This window comes from Strongylocentrotus purpuratus, unplaced genomic scaffold (assembly GCF_000002235.5).
Source record: "Strongylocentrotus purpuratus isolate Spur 01 unplaced genomic scaffold, Spur_5.0 spur5_scaffold_16, whole genome shotgun sequence".
In the NCBI taxonomy this organism is placed as follows: domain Eukaryota; kingdom Metazoa; phylum Echinodermata; class Echinoidea; order Camarodonta; family Strongylocentrotidae; genus Strongylocentrotus; species Strongylocentrotus purpuratus.
In genome coordinates, this window is record NW_022145601.1 from 21,183,389 (window position 1) to 21,201,492 (window position 18,104).

The 18,104-nt window shown below is 36.1% G+C and overlaps 2 protein-coding genes across 2 annotated transcripts in view; both read right to left on the bottom strand.

Annotated features, from left to right (window-relative positions):
* Positions 1-3,870, bottom strand: part of LOC115918688 — a 14,772-nt gene extending 10,902 nt beyond the window's left edge. Inside the window, exons 1-2 of the mRNA XM_030987038.1 lie at positions 3,671-3,870; positions 2,438-2,598 (exon numbers count right to left, since the gene is read on the bottom strand). Coding sequence (XP_030842898.1) covers positions 2,438-2,452 — 15 coding nt within the window. The 5' untranslated portion in view covers positions 2,453-2,598; positions 3,671-3,870. The remainder of the gene's footprint in view (positions 1-2,437; positions 2,599-3,670) is intronic.
* Positions 2,458-17,339, bottom strand: LOC115924708 (C-type mannose receptor 2-like). Its single transcript, XM_030987467.1, has 6 exons — positions 17,270-17,339; positions 16,576-16,707; positions 14,286-14,476; positions 13,380-13,522; positions 3,495-3,504; positions 2,458-2,598 (listed from the first exon to the last, which is right to left on the bottom strand). Exons 1-6 carry the CDS (start codon positions 17,337-17,339, stop codon positions 2,458-2,460), a joined length of 687 nt encoding a protein of 228 aa, XP_030843327.1.
* Between the last annotated feature and the right edge of the window lie 765 nt (positions 17,340-18,104).

Consider the following 18,104-nt stretch of genomic DNA (forward strand, 5'->3'; position numbering starts at 1 on the left):
TTCTGTTGGAGGGGCACGAACCCCTGACACCCCATGTTCTCGCGGTACATAGGAAACCTTGAAGAATCAAGAGGAAACCTAGCGTGATAGATTAATGGATACTCGAGAGTAATAGCAGATCAGTGAACGGGTTTCAATTAAGATCTTTAAATGTATATGCTTAATTTGGCATATAATTAATTATTCCCACACTTTTGTTTGTTCTCTCTTAATTATGTCCCTTTGTTTATAATGCACATGCTGTAATGTGCTATTTTTTTCTTCTAAAGTGCGCCTTGAGCATTACAAGTGGATTTCAAGTGGATGTCAATTAGTATTACTGAAGGAGGTATGATGAATTACAGTTTCCATCCACTCGAATGTACAGTTAAGATTATTATCAACGTCAACGATTATTAATCGCTCATTTTTTAATTTTGTTTAAATTGTTATATTTGGGGAAAGGTTTGTCGTGGTCTATTGTGGATCAAATGACTCGCGGTTCGAGTCCCGCCGCGACAATATTCTAGAGTTACCACTCTCTACGCAGGTGTAATTAAATGGATACCAGAAGTAAGGAATGCTTTAAAGGCCGTGGGCACCGAAATCGGTGGCCTAGCAGAGCCTGGGTAATGTGGGAGGGCCTAGTGCACCTTACGTGGTACATGTGCGCTTTGAAAAATCATATGGCTCCGTTTAGTCTCATTTCACGACGCCCCCTATCGTCAGAGCATGGTCAGCGTCAGCAGCCTAACATGTTAGCCTACGGACTTTTTTTTTTTTTAATCGTTAAAAATTCATTTTTTGTTTAAACGAAAAGCACATCCACCCCGACGTACGTTATCACTAGCTCTTTCATTTGAGCCCTCATGTCTCATTGACTTTTGAAAGTTCACCCACCGTAATTTTTCAAAATAGGTTGCAAGCTCGTCATTGCCTATAATACACATGTGAAACAAGTCTAACTTTGGACTCAGTTTACCAAGCGATTTGAAGATTATAGGTCGAGCACACGAAACATAAAACGCATGAATTATCATAGATCACTTCTGGCTATTTCATTATGTCCATTTCATCCAACCCCCCACCGTAATCAGGGGCGGATCTAGCTTTTTGCTAAGGGGGGGGGGTTGACCAAAATAATGACGATGCGGAGCATCGTCCACGAGCCGCGAAGCGGCGAGCCGATTTTTTTTGGGGTGTTTATTTGAACTCCGTAAGTGATGTTTTCCTGGCATCTATTAACACAATGGAGACCATAAAAAGCAGTGCATGATAACGTCTTTTTAAATCAAGTAACAGTAAATACACAGTTATATCCAGAGTTATCATGTGTTTGGTTAAGTTACCAGATGAGTTGAATATCTTCTCACAATATTTGCATTTGAAAGGGTTTCTCTCCAGCGTGCGTTCTTTTTTTTTCTTTTTTTTCCTTTTTTTTTTTTTTTTTTTTTTTGGGGCCGCCCAAGGGGGGGGGTTTAAACCCCCTAAACCCCCCCCCCCCCCGTAGATCCGCGCCTGGTAATTTTTCCATTTAGTAAAAACAAACATTTTGCCGAGTTTAGCAAAAACATGAATATTCATGACGGTCAGACAATACAGCCTTTTAGTACGTAACGTATGGTGAATGGGAATGGGCGATGATCCGTTCAGGAGGTAGAGGTCAGTGGTTTGTGCTGGCAATGTTCACGCGAGCGAAAATGAGACAATCGGAGCAATATGATCAGTTATTTTCTTAGTAGTATTAATATAAGTATTATTGTAACTGTTTTTATATTATTATTGATTTGTCACAATTATTATTATTATTATCTTTATTCTTATTATTATTAGTAATAGTATCAGTAATATTATTATTATTACTTGCATTATTACTATTAATACTACTACTACTAGTAGTAGTAGTACTACTACTACTACAACTACTACTACTACTACTACTACTACTACTACTACTACTACTACTATAGGATTTCCCGGCCAAATTCGCGTGTTTGTCATTCGAATTCATTTACTTTGCATTTAAGTTAGCGCATATCGGCTTTGCCATGCCAATTATCATTCAATTTTCCAGTTTTTGTATTTAATTGAGGATTTTGGTCGAAGGGTTTCATTGATCTGTCATTCAATTTAGAAACTGCTCAACTAGCATTCAAATTAATATTCACTTGTCGAAGCGTAATTTTTATCATTCAAATTAACACCTGTCATTCGTATTCGTAATATTTTTATTCAAGTTAGGAATGTTAGGGGGAAGGATTGCAACAAACTTTTACAGTTTTTAAATAATACAGATAAAATGCATGATTTGCCATTGGAGTCTAAGCTGTTATTCCATTTATTTATTTTCAGGACAATGCTGATGGGTGTAGTCAGACATATTAGAAGGGGCGAAATCAAGGGATATGGCATTTCTGCACTATCTGCATTATTTCTATAATATGCGTGTTCTACTTACCATACTACTCTCCATAGCTTTCACGGCTCCCCTTCCCCGGCAGTCAAGCACTGGGAATGGTCTCTCCCATAGTCGCCACGGGCTACGATGGCGGCGCCGACGATCACGCCGATTGCGACGACGATGGCGGCGATGACCAATGCGATAGAGTGAAATTTTGCCTGGTCGATTGAAGAATTAAAATTTATCGTGACGATCAAGAAAAATATACACAGACCCAAGGACAGATGACACTTTGCCACTTTGTTCTTGGGGTTCCAAACATAAGCTTTTCATATAAAGTTTGTTGCCTCCTTTTGCGCCTTTTTTTCGTTAATATATCAAACATACCGTGAAGTTTATCAGAAGGAAAACGAATGTGACATTCACCATAGATTTAAAAGGAAGATTTAAAAAAAAAAGTATTCTTAATTACGATGCCTGATATCATTTTGCATGATTGGTTTACCTATTGTACACGAAAATTGTCAAAAAGGAGGCAAATTGTGTTCAAATATATCTTAGATAAAATCAAGCTAGAAGGTGGTGGTTACTTTATGGTCACTCAAGCAGAAAATATATTCATCCTAAACCCGTTATGAACAAATTCTATATCACAGGGTGATTTCACAAGTATAATTTTTTTCTCAATAAAACTCGAAAAGAGCCCGCCAGCTACATTGCGCAATAATCATCGGTTATCTGATTACTGGTATCTACCAAAAGCCTCGGTAACTAACCAAATTCTAAGACTTTTGAAAATATCATTGAAATGGACATATCTTTATGGTATTATGCATACTATTTATCTTAATCATCTGTGAAAGTTAATTCAATTTAAAGAACACTTTTATACTGGCTTCAGTAAAGGGCGGTTATGCATGCACAAAGTGCCCCGCACGACATTCGTCTGCTGTTCGTTCATTTCATCCGAAAAAGAAGAATTAAAATCATGAACAATGCCTATTGGCAGCGATAATAGAAATCGTATTAATAAGAGAATTTCATCGTTTTGGACGAAATAAATGCATTAAATTCTTACGAGACACATAATTATTACGGAATCTAAAAAATTTACCTTGTTTGTCCTGTATGATAGATTCCGAATCGGAAAAAATAAAATAAATGAATACATGAATCAATTAAATTGCTTCGAATCCCCAAAATGGAGAAAAGTGGCCTGTAAAAGAGGAATCAGTGTTCGTGCAAGACAAACTATTAAAAGTACAAATATGAAATAGTATAAAATATTACCGATGATGAATCCATCCCCTTTTCCATTTATTTCCTCCTAAACGTTGAAAAATAGTAGTTAGACAACAAATTGACGATGACAAAGTTCAGCCAGCTGCTTTCAAACCGTAAAGAAAGTGAAAATAAAGACGAGACTGCAAGTGAGTCGGAAGACAAATCAATCCTACACTGTTTTCTTTAATAGTTTGTGCGGGTATTTATGACGGGAAATTACTTTGTGATAGCTATGATGACTTGACAACAGATACGAAAGGGGTGTAGTTTCGCCTGAAGTCGAAACTATACACCACAAAAGGGCGTTGCTTATGACGGTCCTTATAGGCACTTATTCGTACAATTGATGTACGCCGAGTTGCCTGGAAACCAGTTTCACGTCGAGCAAAGCTCACAATACAATCGAAACCGGGCTGACCAGATTAAACGAAATAAACATAGTTACGAAGATGCAAACCATCAAGAGATTCATAATAGATAGAGATACTGGTGAATTAAATATATTTTTACAATTCGTTATTTTCAGTTATGTTCATTATACAACTATACAGCCATCGAATGGATGTACAGTTTTATGCAATTAGAACACAGGAAACTGTACAGCCATACAACTATGCAACTTTGCAACTATACAAAATACATCGGTCGAATGGATGTATAGTTGCTAAGTTGTATGGTTGTACAATTCTCCGCGTTCTTATTTGTTAAAACCGTGGATCCATTCGTTGGCTGTATACTCGAACGAATAGATATCAAAACATTTGGAGCTAAATGGACCCTATCGGAATTGAAGAAAATGCATCGGCAAAGATGTGATGGCCTTATACATCTTGGATACGGGGGGATAACGTTGATCAATATAAATGAGTCTATGTTTGGAAAGATAAAATTATAGGGAAAATGACTTTCTCACACTAAAAATTAAGAGAAGGCGGTATTTCAAATTGTGACATGGTAATAAAGCTCTGTCGCCCAATCCGTTGATTTAAAATAAAACGCGATAGTAAATCATAGTGAAATTGTAAAGTGATTGCTTTACCCGAAAGAACATTTGTCGTATTATACTAGTCAAACTAGGCAAAATATGTGGTACTTTTAGCAGAACTAAGATGGATGTTAAAAAAAAGAGTGTTTTTTAACGTCATTCTCCATAGATCTTTTGTTGTTTGTAATAAAACAAGGACTGTTCAGTGACCCAAACGTTCTGATAAGATAGCCTGTAAGGCGCGTCGTACACACTTGCAACTTAACATGCGCACGCGAGTGCCGCGATGGATGTAGATGTAGTTTGCATATTTGTATTGTTGGATGGTTGCACCTGCGTTCTGATTGGTTAAACCTCTACATCCATTCAATGCGTACTATCTGTACGAATAACGGCCAGTAAGGCCTGCCATAGTCGCCACGTGACAAAAATTGATAAATACTCTATAACTTCAGTCAAGTAATAGAATTTCACTCTCGTTGACGTCATTTTTAAGATAGACCAAAAAGTACTTTCGGGTATTGATTAAAGGAAATGCTATAGCACGCAGGAGAGGAGTGGGGCTCAGCCAATGCGAACACCCCCACCTTTTGGTTTTTTTTTCTTTTAACGAATGGTTCTACGATGCATGGGAACCTAAATGCTTGGGTACTTTGCTCGCTTTGAGCTCCACAGTCGTGTCCGCGGAAAGATATAATCCTACATAGCACGATCAGTATTTATTCAGTATTATTTTTTGGCTTTATATAATTGAGGCAAGGCAATATATACTCAACTCTTAAAGGCCCACTGCACTACGTGTAGCTAGTTGCGCCCTCTATATAACAAACAATGCCTAATCGGTGACCATTGGTCCCACATGATCCTCTTTTTCTTATGTTATCTGAGAGCTGAGTTGATTAAATAACCACCTGTCCAGTGACCTTGCAAGGCAGTCTAATCCCTCCTGTAAACTACGGCAGATAAGCTTTAAATCTGTGTGACCTCTTTCTAAGCTGCTAATGACGTAAAAGATATAAGCCAAGGTCCGGAAATCTCGTGGGGGAAAATGACGCTGCCGGGGTTGTATTGAAGCGTTTTGTAATTGATAATAATCATTACTTCGAATGTTTAAAAGTATTGAATTTTGATAACCTTGTCCAATCAAAGTTGCACGTTTGCAATAGTGTAAATAAAGTTAGTTTTTTAAATCAATGAATATCTACTTTAACAAAGAAAAATTATGATATATAGCAACTCAAAAGAGGATTTGACGGGAGACATAATTTGTGTCGGTATTCCTCTGTTCGAAGTCTCCTGTAATAAATATTTCCTGGTGCCCATGTCGACAACAAACTTACATGGAAAAAACATGTTTATTCTATATGTAAAACAACCTCACGCAACATCTGTGTGATTAATAAACCTAAATGTTACTTTCCTTCTTTCACCCTTCTTATGCTTTATTCAAGTCTCATTTTACCTGATTTAAACTATGGGTTCCTTTTAGGGGTAACACTCATCAGTCGCTGTTAGACAAAATATTATTGTTCCGCTACAATAACAACAATCTACCCTAAGTTCTTGATCAGATATTTCATAGAAAGGAAACTGCTCGTAACTAGCCCACCCGGCGGTTCAATAAATTTATTTTACCACTAATGAGAACTATTATGGACCAAAATACTGTTGCTTTCACCAGCCCGAAATTTGGAATAAATGCACCAACCATCCCTTATTTATGATAACAAAAATCAAAGGGTTCATGTTATCACCATACAAAGCCTAATTCCATCTCTTTACTTATACCCCCAGCTGATATTAATTGTCATCAGTGGCGTACGCAGGATTTTTTCAAGGGGGGGGGGGGATTAGAATTTGAAAATCGCGCCGAAAATTTCGCAACGCCTCTGCCGGCCGCTGAATAAGCGAAGGGGGGGGGGGGTAAGAGCCCCGAAAATTAGAAAATTAGGCTGACTGATATTTCGTATTTCGATTGTCTGATGTTGAGTCATGCATGCGGAGATTCAAATGAAAATCAAATAAAAATGGTACCTAAATATACTAGGATTATAACCCATGATTAAATATTCATACTTCAAACAATACAAGTTTTAAAAAGTGGGACATTTTTTCTGACTCACTCTGTAGTGCCTAATTCGTGTTTGTTTGTTTTGTGTTTTTTTTTTTTTTTTGTTTGGGGGGGGGGGGTTGTTTTCTTTGTTTATGTTTTTTCTTCTTTGGGGTTAGCTATTATAAGAAGAAAAATATCATGCTATTTGTGTACGATAGTGGATTCAGTGGAAAGAATTAAAATCACAATACTTTGACGGTTAAGCAATATTGAAATTTGCACTGTTGGCCTAAATATGTAATATAATAAATACCCTGGACAAAATGTCGATAATCAGAGTATATCGATGAGCATTAACCAAACTCCATCTATCGCTACGTTTTAAAAATAAGTGATCATTTTCGGTATTTGAATTTTAAATATATCTTTAGAAAAAGACATTAGAATTTCATCGATTATTTTATTGTGATTATTAAGACACTTTAAAATGATTTATGAAAATAATGTTCATATTACGTTTTTTCATGGGAACCTACAAAAACAAGCTATGCTTTCCAGTAGGTTCCTGTTTCATTTCATAATTTTGATCTTACTTTGTCAACTATGTTTTTTATTGTGCAAACAATAATTATTGTTGTATCAAATGAAATAAAATCAGTCAATCAATCAATCAATTATACAGCCATGAAGCCATAAACATACAAAACAAACTACTGTTTGGAAATCGTTCCTTTCTGCTAACCTTCCTCCAACCGCATAGCATTATTTGGTTTCAAAACAAAATGCACAACCATGACAATAGATTCTCTTTATTTTGTATGTGCAACACATAAATTTTAATTTCATCTCACAGCAACCAACAGCAAATTAAGAATGAAAGCTACTCTGTATCTTGTATGATTTGCGAAAAATGCAAATATTTAAACAAAAAAGTCGTATTTGTAAATGTAAATGAGTTTGACCGATGCTGAGCACATAGAGGCCTGTGCTGTCACTACGAGTATAACATATCCCATCATCTGTACTATCAGAAGGCTAGGAATCCATTTCTGTTCATTCTAATTAAATAAATATGTCGAATATATTTATGTAATAAGGCCTAAAATAAAAACTTGTTTTTTTGATTTTTTTTATATTAACGAATTTAAAAAATATGTATTTTGTTTGTTTTATGGGATATGAATGCATAAAATCAAATTATTCCCAAATTCTCACTCGTCTTCTGCCCTAGTTTCAAAATCCTACTAGCGTAAACATGCAAGTAGACCCCGGCCTCGTGTACGTGTTTATACCATGCACTGCACCAACTAGAAACCCTGGCTAGAAACCAGGGAGATTTGGGCTACGGTCGCTGTTTAGAGTTTTCTACGGAAAGGCTCACAACACTTTTGAAATTTTGAAGGCACTAAAAAACATTACAAACAGAAAAACATCGGCCCACAAGAGGGCGAAAAAACAAAGTTTAACAAAAAAAAAACTTTCCGACCGACCGACCCATGTTTTAGCACCCAAAGGGCAATACAACAAGTTTTTATTTTAGGCCTAATACACATTTCTATATATATCATAAGTCTACAAGTTAACAGTTCAACCGTGTTGTGACAATTCAGGCAAGCACTACAAGAGATATCATCTGCTGTATCAAGCAAGCTCAAAGGGATAGTTGAGTTTTGTTGCAGAGGGCGCTTCACAAAATAATTTTTGTGTGAGATAATGAAAATGTGAGTGTAAAATTTGAAACATTATACAATTTAAATGACAAAATCATCTTTGTTTGATCAAAATTTGTTCAGAGACGGCTGAAATATCCATAAATATAACCATTTCTAATATATGTGTGCTACCACAAATATTAGATAATTTGAACCAGCCGTTTAAAAAAACGATGAAGTGCCTTTTACGTTTTATTCCAGCCAATGCCGATGTTGGCCTTTTGTTGGTTTTTTTCGTGTTGGTTATAATACGCACAACCAGTCGGCCAGTGCATTGTTATTATTAATTAATTAACGGTCAGCGTATTCTTGTTTAAAGTGGAGCTAAAATTAGCTTCATAAGTCCTAAAAGAGCACTAGAAATGTCATAAATAATTATAATAAGAGCAAAAACCATGCACTTTGAAAGCATTTGCGGTCTGAAACAATAACTCCACTATCCCTTTAAACAAGAACTCAACTATCCCTTTAATTCTATAATTTTTTTAATTTTTTTAATCTACATGATACATACGTATATATTACTTATACATTTTGATATATAAGGCGGTGTCACACAGAAAAAATCCCGACCCATCTTGAATAAACCAGATTTTAGAAATCTAGTTTTTATCATTTACGTCGGTGACAGACTGGTGACAGACAGGCTACGAATAATCCGGATAACTAAAATCCGGATTTTGGGCCTCTGTGTCACACTGCCTATAGATATATATATATATATAAACAAATCCCACTCAAATTTGCATTTGTTTTAATCTACATGATACATACGTATAAATTACAGATACATTTTTATATATAGATATATATAAACAAATCCCACTCAAAACATTAAATAAACTGCTGAAGGCAGGAGAAGAGCTGTCGTCATTGTCACTAACACCTATGAACAAATTATTTAAAAAAGACTGAAATAGTATGTACATGTATCATATATGATTAACAAATATTTTGACACAAGTGTAGCTAATCGGTTTACCTAGGTGAATACATGTTATCCGGTAATTCAAGTCTAACTTCTGCAATCTCACAATTGTACGAGACTGCATCCAGATTGCGCACGTTATGACATCTGACAAGAACAATGTTTCTTTTTTTCTTTGTTTGCCAAGATTTAAAAGTCGTAGATAGAGGGCGCAAGTAGCTATACGTAGTGCAGTGGGGCTTCAAGTCTCTTTTTATAATTTGTGTATTTTCTTCTTTTCATTTCAGTTGTGACCATGTTCCTGCATTCTTTTTAAAAAAAGCTATAATCAATTGGATTATAGATTTTTCTGTACAATATTCATTTTTCTTAATTTTCTTAATTAAATCCATGTCAATCCACGGACAACTGCCCCCTAGGATTGTTGTACGGGAGGTAGTTGTCCTAGAGGGTGGTTGTCGTAGGGTGTAGTTGTCCTAGGGGGTAGTTGTACTAGGGGGTAGTTGCCTGGGGGTAGTTGTCCGGGGTATTTGTCCCGGGGTTAGTCGTCATAGAAGGTGGTTGCCCTAGGGGGTAGTTGTCCTAGGTTGTAGTTGTCCTAGGGGTAGTTGACTAGGGGTGGTTATCCGGGAGTGGATGTCCTGGGGGTAGGTTCCCTAGAACCGTATATTTTGTAAAACAGCATCTGAGGAACTAATACTTCAACAAGCTCTGCTTCTAGCTAGTTCCTCTTTTCTCGTCCTTTTTCTATTATATTTGTCGTTTCATTGTATATTCGTCGTAATATACTTATTCATTGTAGTATAATCATAATCATAATCATATGAATTTGAATAATGGGAGCCCGATGACTGCGCACCTATTATTTGAGTGGGCTTGAAAATTACGAGTAATTTCTATTGTATTGCTTTAATGTCTAATCTGATGCCCTTCCTTATGTTCTAAGGCGTAAGTGTGCCAAAAAGTTTATCAAATTTCGAGCAAAAACAACGCAATTTTCATATGAAATGATGGCCGTGTCATACATTGCAAAAACAAAGGTTCCCTAAGCCAAGCGCTCCTTCATTGTGTACGCAGGCTGGGATTTTCGACGTGTGATAGGACTATCATTTCGATTTTCGAGGCTTGTGAAGAAAAGAAATGTTAAAAGGCGAAACTATGACTCCTGTTTTTTACATAAATACGTATCGCTATAACCATGATAACAGAGACGACAGTTTTGTATTATAATTTCACGTTTTGTTTGATCAAATTCACGCAGTTTTGCGCACATCGTTCAGATTCACTCTTTCCGGCATAAAGTACATATCAATAACTCGTACATTTTCATTTTGAATCATTCAAAAATAAAATCTGATCCATCTTGCCAAGAGTACTGTAACAAACATCAATATAACAATGAAGTAAACAATATTTGTATCAAACATAACACGCTTTCACTTCAGGAGGGTCAAATCTGACTGACATGAGCGCTATACAAGAACCCATTATTATTATTATTATTATTATTATATCTGCACACAACATTAAGCAAGCACTCAACTCGTTTTCTTTAGAATCTGATCGATAGATTATTCATGATATCCTTTTTCAGATATCTCATTAAAGCCGCTCGCTAAAGCTTTCGGCAAAAATCAACCTCAGGTAATTTCAATAGCCTTTACCGCAATGCTTTGATATGTGTGAACTGTATAATTTCTAAATGCGATACAACATACTGTATTCCAAGTAACCAAGCGGTCCCTTCCTTGTCAAGGAAGCAATAAGGAGCGTGCATACTCATTAAATCTAGAACCTCTACTGATCAAGAACCCTAACACAATTAAAGGTAAAGACCAGTATTGGAAACGCCCCAATTTCAAAAAATGAAATGGAAGCTCTTATTACCAATCATGTGAAAGAATATGTTTTGACTAAAACATGATGATAACAATTTTGCCGGGAGACCGCCTACTAATTGATATATTTGGTAAGTTAGTTTATCTACATGGTCTGTGAGAGATAAACGCACGTGTCGCGCACGTGTGCGTATAGTCCCATATACATCTTTCTGTGTACAGTGCTTGTAACTTTACGAAGACTGTGCCAAATTTCTTATCATTTTAATGATTCCAGAACCTTGCAGTATACACACCAATACTTATATGCTAGATGATCAACCTTTTCTGATCGATTCCACAACGTTTCTTTCACAATGCAATCGCATGACCATAACTGGTCTTTACCTTTAAACACAACAAAAATCTAGCTCCTAATTATTCTGCTTAGTATTCAGTAAATATGTCATTCAATCGTTCAGTATATATTTCAGTATTATTTACATATTGTTTTGATTTTTACCCTGGGCTCTCCAGGATAGCAGTGCTACAATAATTAAAGAGGTAATCCTGATTAATTAAAACTGAAAATCAATCAATCAATCAATCAATAAATAAATAAATATATCTACCATGCACCTGTACATATATTTATTTATTTATTGATTGATGGTTTTCTTTTTCTTTTTCGTTACTCAAGAATGAAAGGCGGAATGGTTGAATAAGGGAATTTGTTGAAGGCTTTTAGATGTCACATTGTCAAGAAACATAAAAAGGGGCAAATCAATGTCCCATGGCAAGCAATAATCTACATTTGCCACTCTCCACCCATGTGATGTAAATGCGACCCGGAAGGAAGAAATTCCTTGAATGCTTTAGCGCCTCTTCATGGCTGCTCAGCTACAGCCGGAGTGATACTTTTTATGAATGGCAGTACAGTATAGTAGCTGCGCTTTGTGACTGTACATTTTAATATCATAAGAGTACAAGGCTTGGCGAGGGTATTTCTAATTTAGCTGTTAACTGTATACTTCACTTTTCTTTGAAATGTATAAACTATTAGGATCAGGCGTGCTCTTTCCTCCCACTATTCCTTTTGCTACACCATGGACATTCTGAAAGTTCTGCAAACATTGTAGAATAATTTACCAAATGGCAATCCACAATCTTTGTAATACGATTTGTATATTAGCAGTACAATTAGGGAATCAGAATGGCAAAGGTTTGACAAATATCGGACCAGTTATAAGAAAGTTATGAATGTTTGAAATGTGAAATTACTAAATCTATGGGAATTTCAAATTTGCAATTCGGTCAGTGGATTGTGACGTATCTTGGTGGACTACCGTTGTTCGTGCCCGGCCCCCCCCCCCCCCCACTCAGTGTTATTTAGGGTACGCATATGCTCGTACCCTCTTTTTGAAAGCACCCCCTATCTGAGGACTGCCAACATTTCCGAACCCCCCTTTCGCGGGCTTTTTGCGGGCTTTTCCTGCCTTGGAGACCCCCCTAAATCAGGAAAAATGCTCAATGTACCCCCCTAAATTCGGAATAATTTCTCAGGATTCCAAAGAGATGAGAGAAAAAAAGAAAAACACCCCCTTTTTAAAGAAATCTCCGGGTGAAAAGTCAAATACACCCCTTTTTTTTACAAATCTCGGGCTGGACTTTGTCGCACGAAAAGTACCCCTTTACCGGACATGTTGGCAACACGCATGCGGTCATTCCGACCTCTGAGTGGGGGGGGGGGGGGGGGGGCCGGGTGTTCGTGTACAAAAGTATCACTAATTTCTGTGTTTCTCCAAGCGCCTTCTCCTTTGGGACACTACTGAAAATACATTTGGATAGCAAATAGGTATTCTTAAACTTAAAGGCCTTCCTAAGTCATATATTTGGAAGAATTGACATTTCAGTCATTTCTTGTGTTGAAACCAATGGGCAAGATTTCCGCACAAGATCACAGTGAAATTACTTTCATACAGTTTGAAGTACCCGCATGTATAGTAATTTCAGCTTTTAAAATTCATAACTTTTTCAATTTATGTTCCGATTTCTTTCAATCTTTCACCGATCTGCTTCTCTGATTTGTCTGCTTTATTTTCGGGTAGTTGCCTATTAATGTTATACATTTCTTTAATGACAGACGGCAGGAACTTTGCAGATCCCATTAGTACTATATTACAAAGCCAGTTACGCCAAGAACCCGTGGGCGATTCATACCCGGCGCAGTCTCGGTGACCGTTTGTTGGTTGACTCAGTCTAGAGTCCCAGTTTGTGTGGCTGACTGGTGTCACGTCAGACCAAAGAAATGGACCAGAAGAGTCTGGCTGATGCAGTCCGATCCAATACCATGTGCCGGCATTCTGTAAGAAAGAGCAAAGAAAATAATAAAAAGAAATTCTATCAGCGATATAAATCGATTTTGCATGAATACGATAAAAATGGGACTTCTCCATGTGTTTCATGGGTGTCGATCCGTAACTGATACCTATTCATCAGGGGGGATGATCTATTCATTCATCCCCCCCCCCCCTGATGAATAGGTATTACGTAAGGATCGACACCCATGATGTGTTTAATAGTTCTGTGGATAAACGGGGCGTTGTGGCTTGCGCCTGTAATCCATCTAAACATGGGAGTTACAAACTGATTCAGCCGAGGACGCAGGTTCGAAACTGAGTCACGTCTTTCGAATGGTGACGTTAAAGGTCGGTCCCCAGACGTAAATAATCATATCTGATTAACCCAACTACACACACACACACACGGGGGGGCATCTGAACATTGTCCTGATTACGAACAAGTCTATCGAGAGGTGCTGTGGTCCAGTGGATAAGTCTCCGTACAGTGAGCCGCTAGGTACGGGGTTCGAATCCCTGCTACAACAATAACGTCCTTAGACATGACGTTAAAGAACATTTGCCAAACTCCACACAGTTGAGGTAAATGGTTACCTGGTAGGAATTCATAGGACTATTCCTTTAAATGCAATGTGCGCTGATAACGGCTGCCGAAGCTAAAGCTAGCGTATTAATTTCCAAAGCTCTTTGGAATCGCCTACGGAGCGTTATATCATAATGTGTTTTGCGCTATACAACAACGGATTATTCAAATACATATCTGTACATGTTCTAGACAGAGACTGGCGATGAACTCCTGCTCTTCTGCACTATGAATAGAAACCAAGTCTGCATGGCATGACTGTCCATTGGTCAGACTCTGACAGGTAGACAAGGCCTGGTGAAAGCTGAGTTCATTGTCGAGGAATTTGTAGCAACTTCCTTGGAAATAGGTCCAGAACGCATCCGGGCATTTGGCTGAAATAAATCCAAAAAAGAAAGATTTGCTGATACAATGCCATGAGTTTTTTTTTTTTTTTTTAAGAATAATAGGCGATTTGGCGAAATATATCCCTGTCTTTACAGAGCATGTCTTTTATCCATTTATTTCATTCAATAGTTTAAGTTTGACAATTGACAATGATTTAACCAAAATAAAAGAAGCAACGTGTGTGTTATAAAATGTTTAAAAAAGAAATATGAATTGCAACACCGATTCTGTTTTTAAAAAAAATTAATAAGATGGTGTTTTCATTTGTATGGGGGTCTAAGAAAGAGAAAATAAAAATAAATTTAATTGAATACAATTACTGAAGGGGTTTAGGTATGGTCGATTTACAGGGAAACGTCGGTTGGCTGCGACTTTCTTGGATAAGGAGATTCTTTGACGATGAGAAAGCTACATGGAGAGTTTCATTTTCCTATTGGTTAAATAGGATGGGTGGGTGGGTGGAACTCCATTGGTGTTTCAGTTTAATTGTAATAACAGAGACATGGAGAAACGACGCCGAATGTCTAGGATACCTCATTCTTACTTTGATTTACTTTGTACTTGGTCAGAATTGAGGTATAGAAATACACCCATGGTTACAAATATTGAAAATAAAATATTATGGAATAATAGTAATATCAATTTTAATATCCAGGTATTGCATTTCAAGTTATGCGAAAAAGTTGGAACTTTTAAATTAAAAACATATTTTTAGTCAAGGACCTTGAAATAATGTGGATTTTTATTCCAAAATTGTTGATTTCTTTCAAATTTTCAACGGTGAAGAAAGCCTTTCGAAAACTGGGGGTTGATCAATTACGTAATGATTTCTATCAAACACATCACTCTAATTCGTCGCTGTTTTCACGAAGTGCGGGTAGTGAAAAAAAATTGCATTCATTTTGCGTTACGATTTTCCTCACTACCGTCACTTCGTGAAAACAAGGACGAATTGTATACAAATATCAACTGGTGATGATATTAATATTTTAAATATGAAGGCTTAACAGTTCTAATTATTCTTTGTGCAGAAAAAACAAGAAGAATCTTTTGTATACAATGATTGGCAGCAACGATTAGTACTGCCCTCCAATTTTAATTGGAATCCGTTTCTTATGTTTAAGTTCAATGCTATACGAGAATCAATGCAATACAGAATCAAACAAGTTATCTTTAAATTTTTGCATATGTTTTTACCATCAAAATATAACCTATATAAATGGAAAATTAAAAATGATTATGTTTGTGAAGATTGTAGTACCCTTGAAACATTACGGCATATAATGCTAGAGTTTAAAAAGATAATTGTGTTTAGGAAAATTGTAACAGGTTTGATATACCATTTGTGTGGATTAGATATCAACATAAATGAGAAGACTTTAGCATTTGGAAATGATATGGGTAAGTTAAATGATTACTTGGTAAACATTTTGATTAATTTTGCTGCATATGTTATTTATAAGAACTATGTTAAACATTTGAAAACAAACAGCAACATTAATGGAAGAACTCTTTTAACTGATTTGAAGAATGAATTGATGTCAAATTTAAATTCTATTAAAATAAAATAAAATGTTAATGAAAAACAACAGGTAAAAGCTTTGACTGATATGCTAAGATAATATGTTAATGTTATATGTTATTGTGAACGTTGTAGATATGTGAAATAAAGGGAAAGGGTTAAAAAAAAAAAAAAAAAAAATATGAGCGTAATAGGTATACACCACTTTGGGATAGGGTTGCCCATTATAGTTAAGAAATATCAATCTCTTTGAAAACAATAATCGAACAAAACAATCGCAACAAAATTCGAAAAATCATCTTAAGGACAATTCCGGTACCCAATTGTATGTCCCATTGCAATAGCGTCCGGGTTACGGATACGTAAGGGGGACGCACAAGGCTATTGAAATCGCGTACGGTTGATTTTTCGAAAGTATATCATGTTATACAAATCAAAGTATCTCGTAAACTTTGGAAAATGCTTTCTAAGCGATTTTTATTCATGTATTTTTATGTTATTATCCTCGTACTTGTCGGCAGTACTCTTTACCATGACACAATACTGTAAATATGAGTATCTTACTATTGCAAGTTCTTCCATCCCTGTCTAACTCATAACCAACAGTACAGGAGCAATTGAATGTCCCAGGCATGTTCGTACAAACTCCACTAGTCGTATCACACGAGTCTGAATGAACATCACACTCATCGACATCTGTATGAAAGGGGGATTAAAGAAAAAAAGGAATTACCGAAAATGATACTGAAAAGTATTGTGCATCGAATAATTTATTTTGTGCAGGACCTACTGTATGCTTCCTTAGATAGAACACATTAAGTCATACAAGTTTAGTGACGATGTAAATGTTATAAGTGGATTGGAATATGTGGATAAGATGATTCGTTTCTTGCAGCTACAGTATATGACAGTGTAAGTATTCAGTATCCATAGATATTTCCGACCTAGATTACCCATTAGGGTTAAGAAATCCAATATCCTTTAAAAAAGATTTATTGTCAATATCATCATACCACATAGACCTCGTGTAATGATATTAATAATAATTGTGAACATTTAAAATGCGCCATGTCTGTCAAAAATGACACTCCTGGCGCAGTTGTGTGGAAATTATATAATTGTGGGCATTACGACCATAAAGTAATTTAAGATATTCTTTCCAAGATTTTGTTATTCCTCTATTTCCTTTTGAATTACCTTCATATTGTTATGCCGTATTCTATATCAAGACAAATTAATCTAAATATGAGCATCTTACCATTGCATGTTCTTCCATCCATGTCTAAATCATAACCAGCAGTACAGGAGCAATTGAATGTCCCAGGCATGTTCGTACAAATTCCATTAGTCTATTCACACGAGTCTGGATGAGCATCACACTCATCGACATCTGTATGGAAGGGGAATTGAGAGACGGAAAAAAATCATACAAACGTACAAACACCCACACACATGAACATATATTTATATTTATTAAATCATGTTTATATCATCATACCACACGAACCTTGTGAATGCCTTTTAGGGTTGTTTTATTCATGTTTTTTTCTCTTAAATTACCTTCATATTGTTATGCCGTATTCTATATCAAGACAAAATAATCTATATATGAATATCTTACCATTGCAAGTTCTTCCATCCATGTCTAAATCATAACCATACTCCATCCAAAAAAAAATACAATATCAATGATAATAACAATTGCTTAAATACTATATAATCATAGAACAGAATGTGGCAAGATAATAAATTAGTCAGATTGCTCAAAATGATTGTGATGTGGGAGGCATATCACACACAAAATAGCAACTTAACGCATTTACATAATAGTCTAACAGAAGTATCAATATACTAGTCACCTTTTGAGCGGGAAACAGTGTCGCAGTTCATGTTTTCCCAAGAGCTGCTAATTCCCATGGTCTTTATTGTTTTGATTTGCTATATGCATTAAACAGCGTTGATAAAATCCACTTAGCATGTATTATTTGCTACCATCATGGCTGGCAAGCTTTAGAGTAGCCCAGAGTAAATTTTGTTCAACGATTATACTTAAAATTTTAGTAAGCTTAAGTATATTGGCATTCCTAAATAAA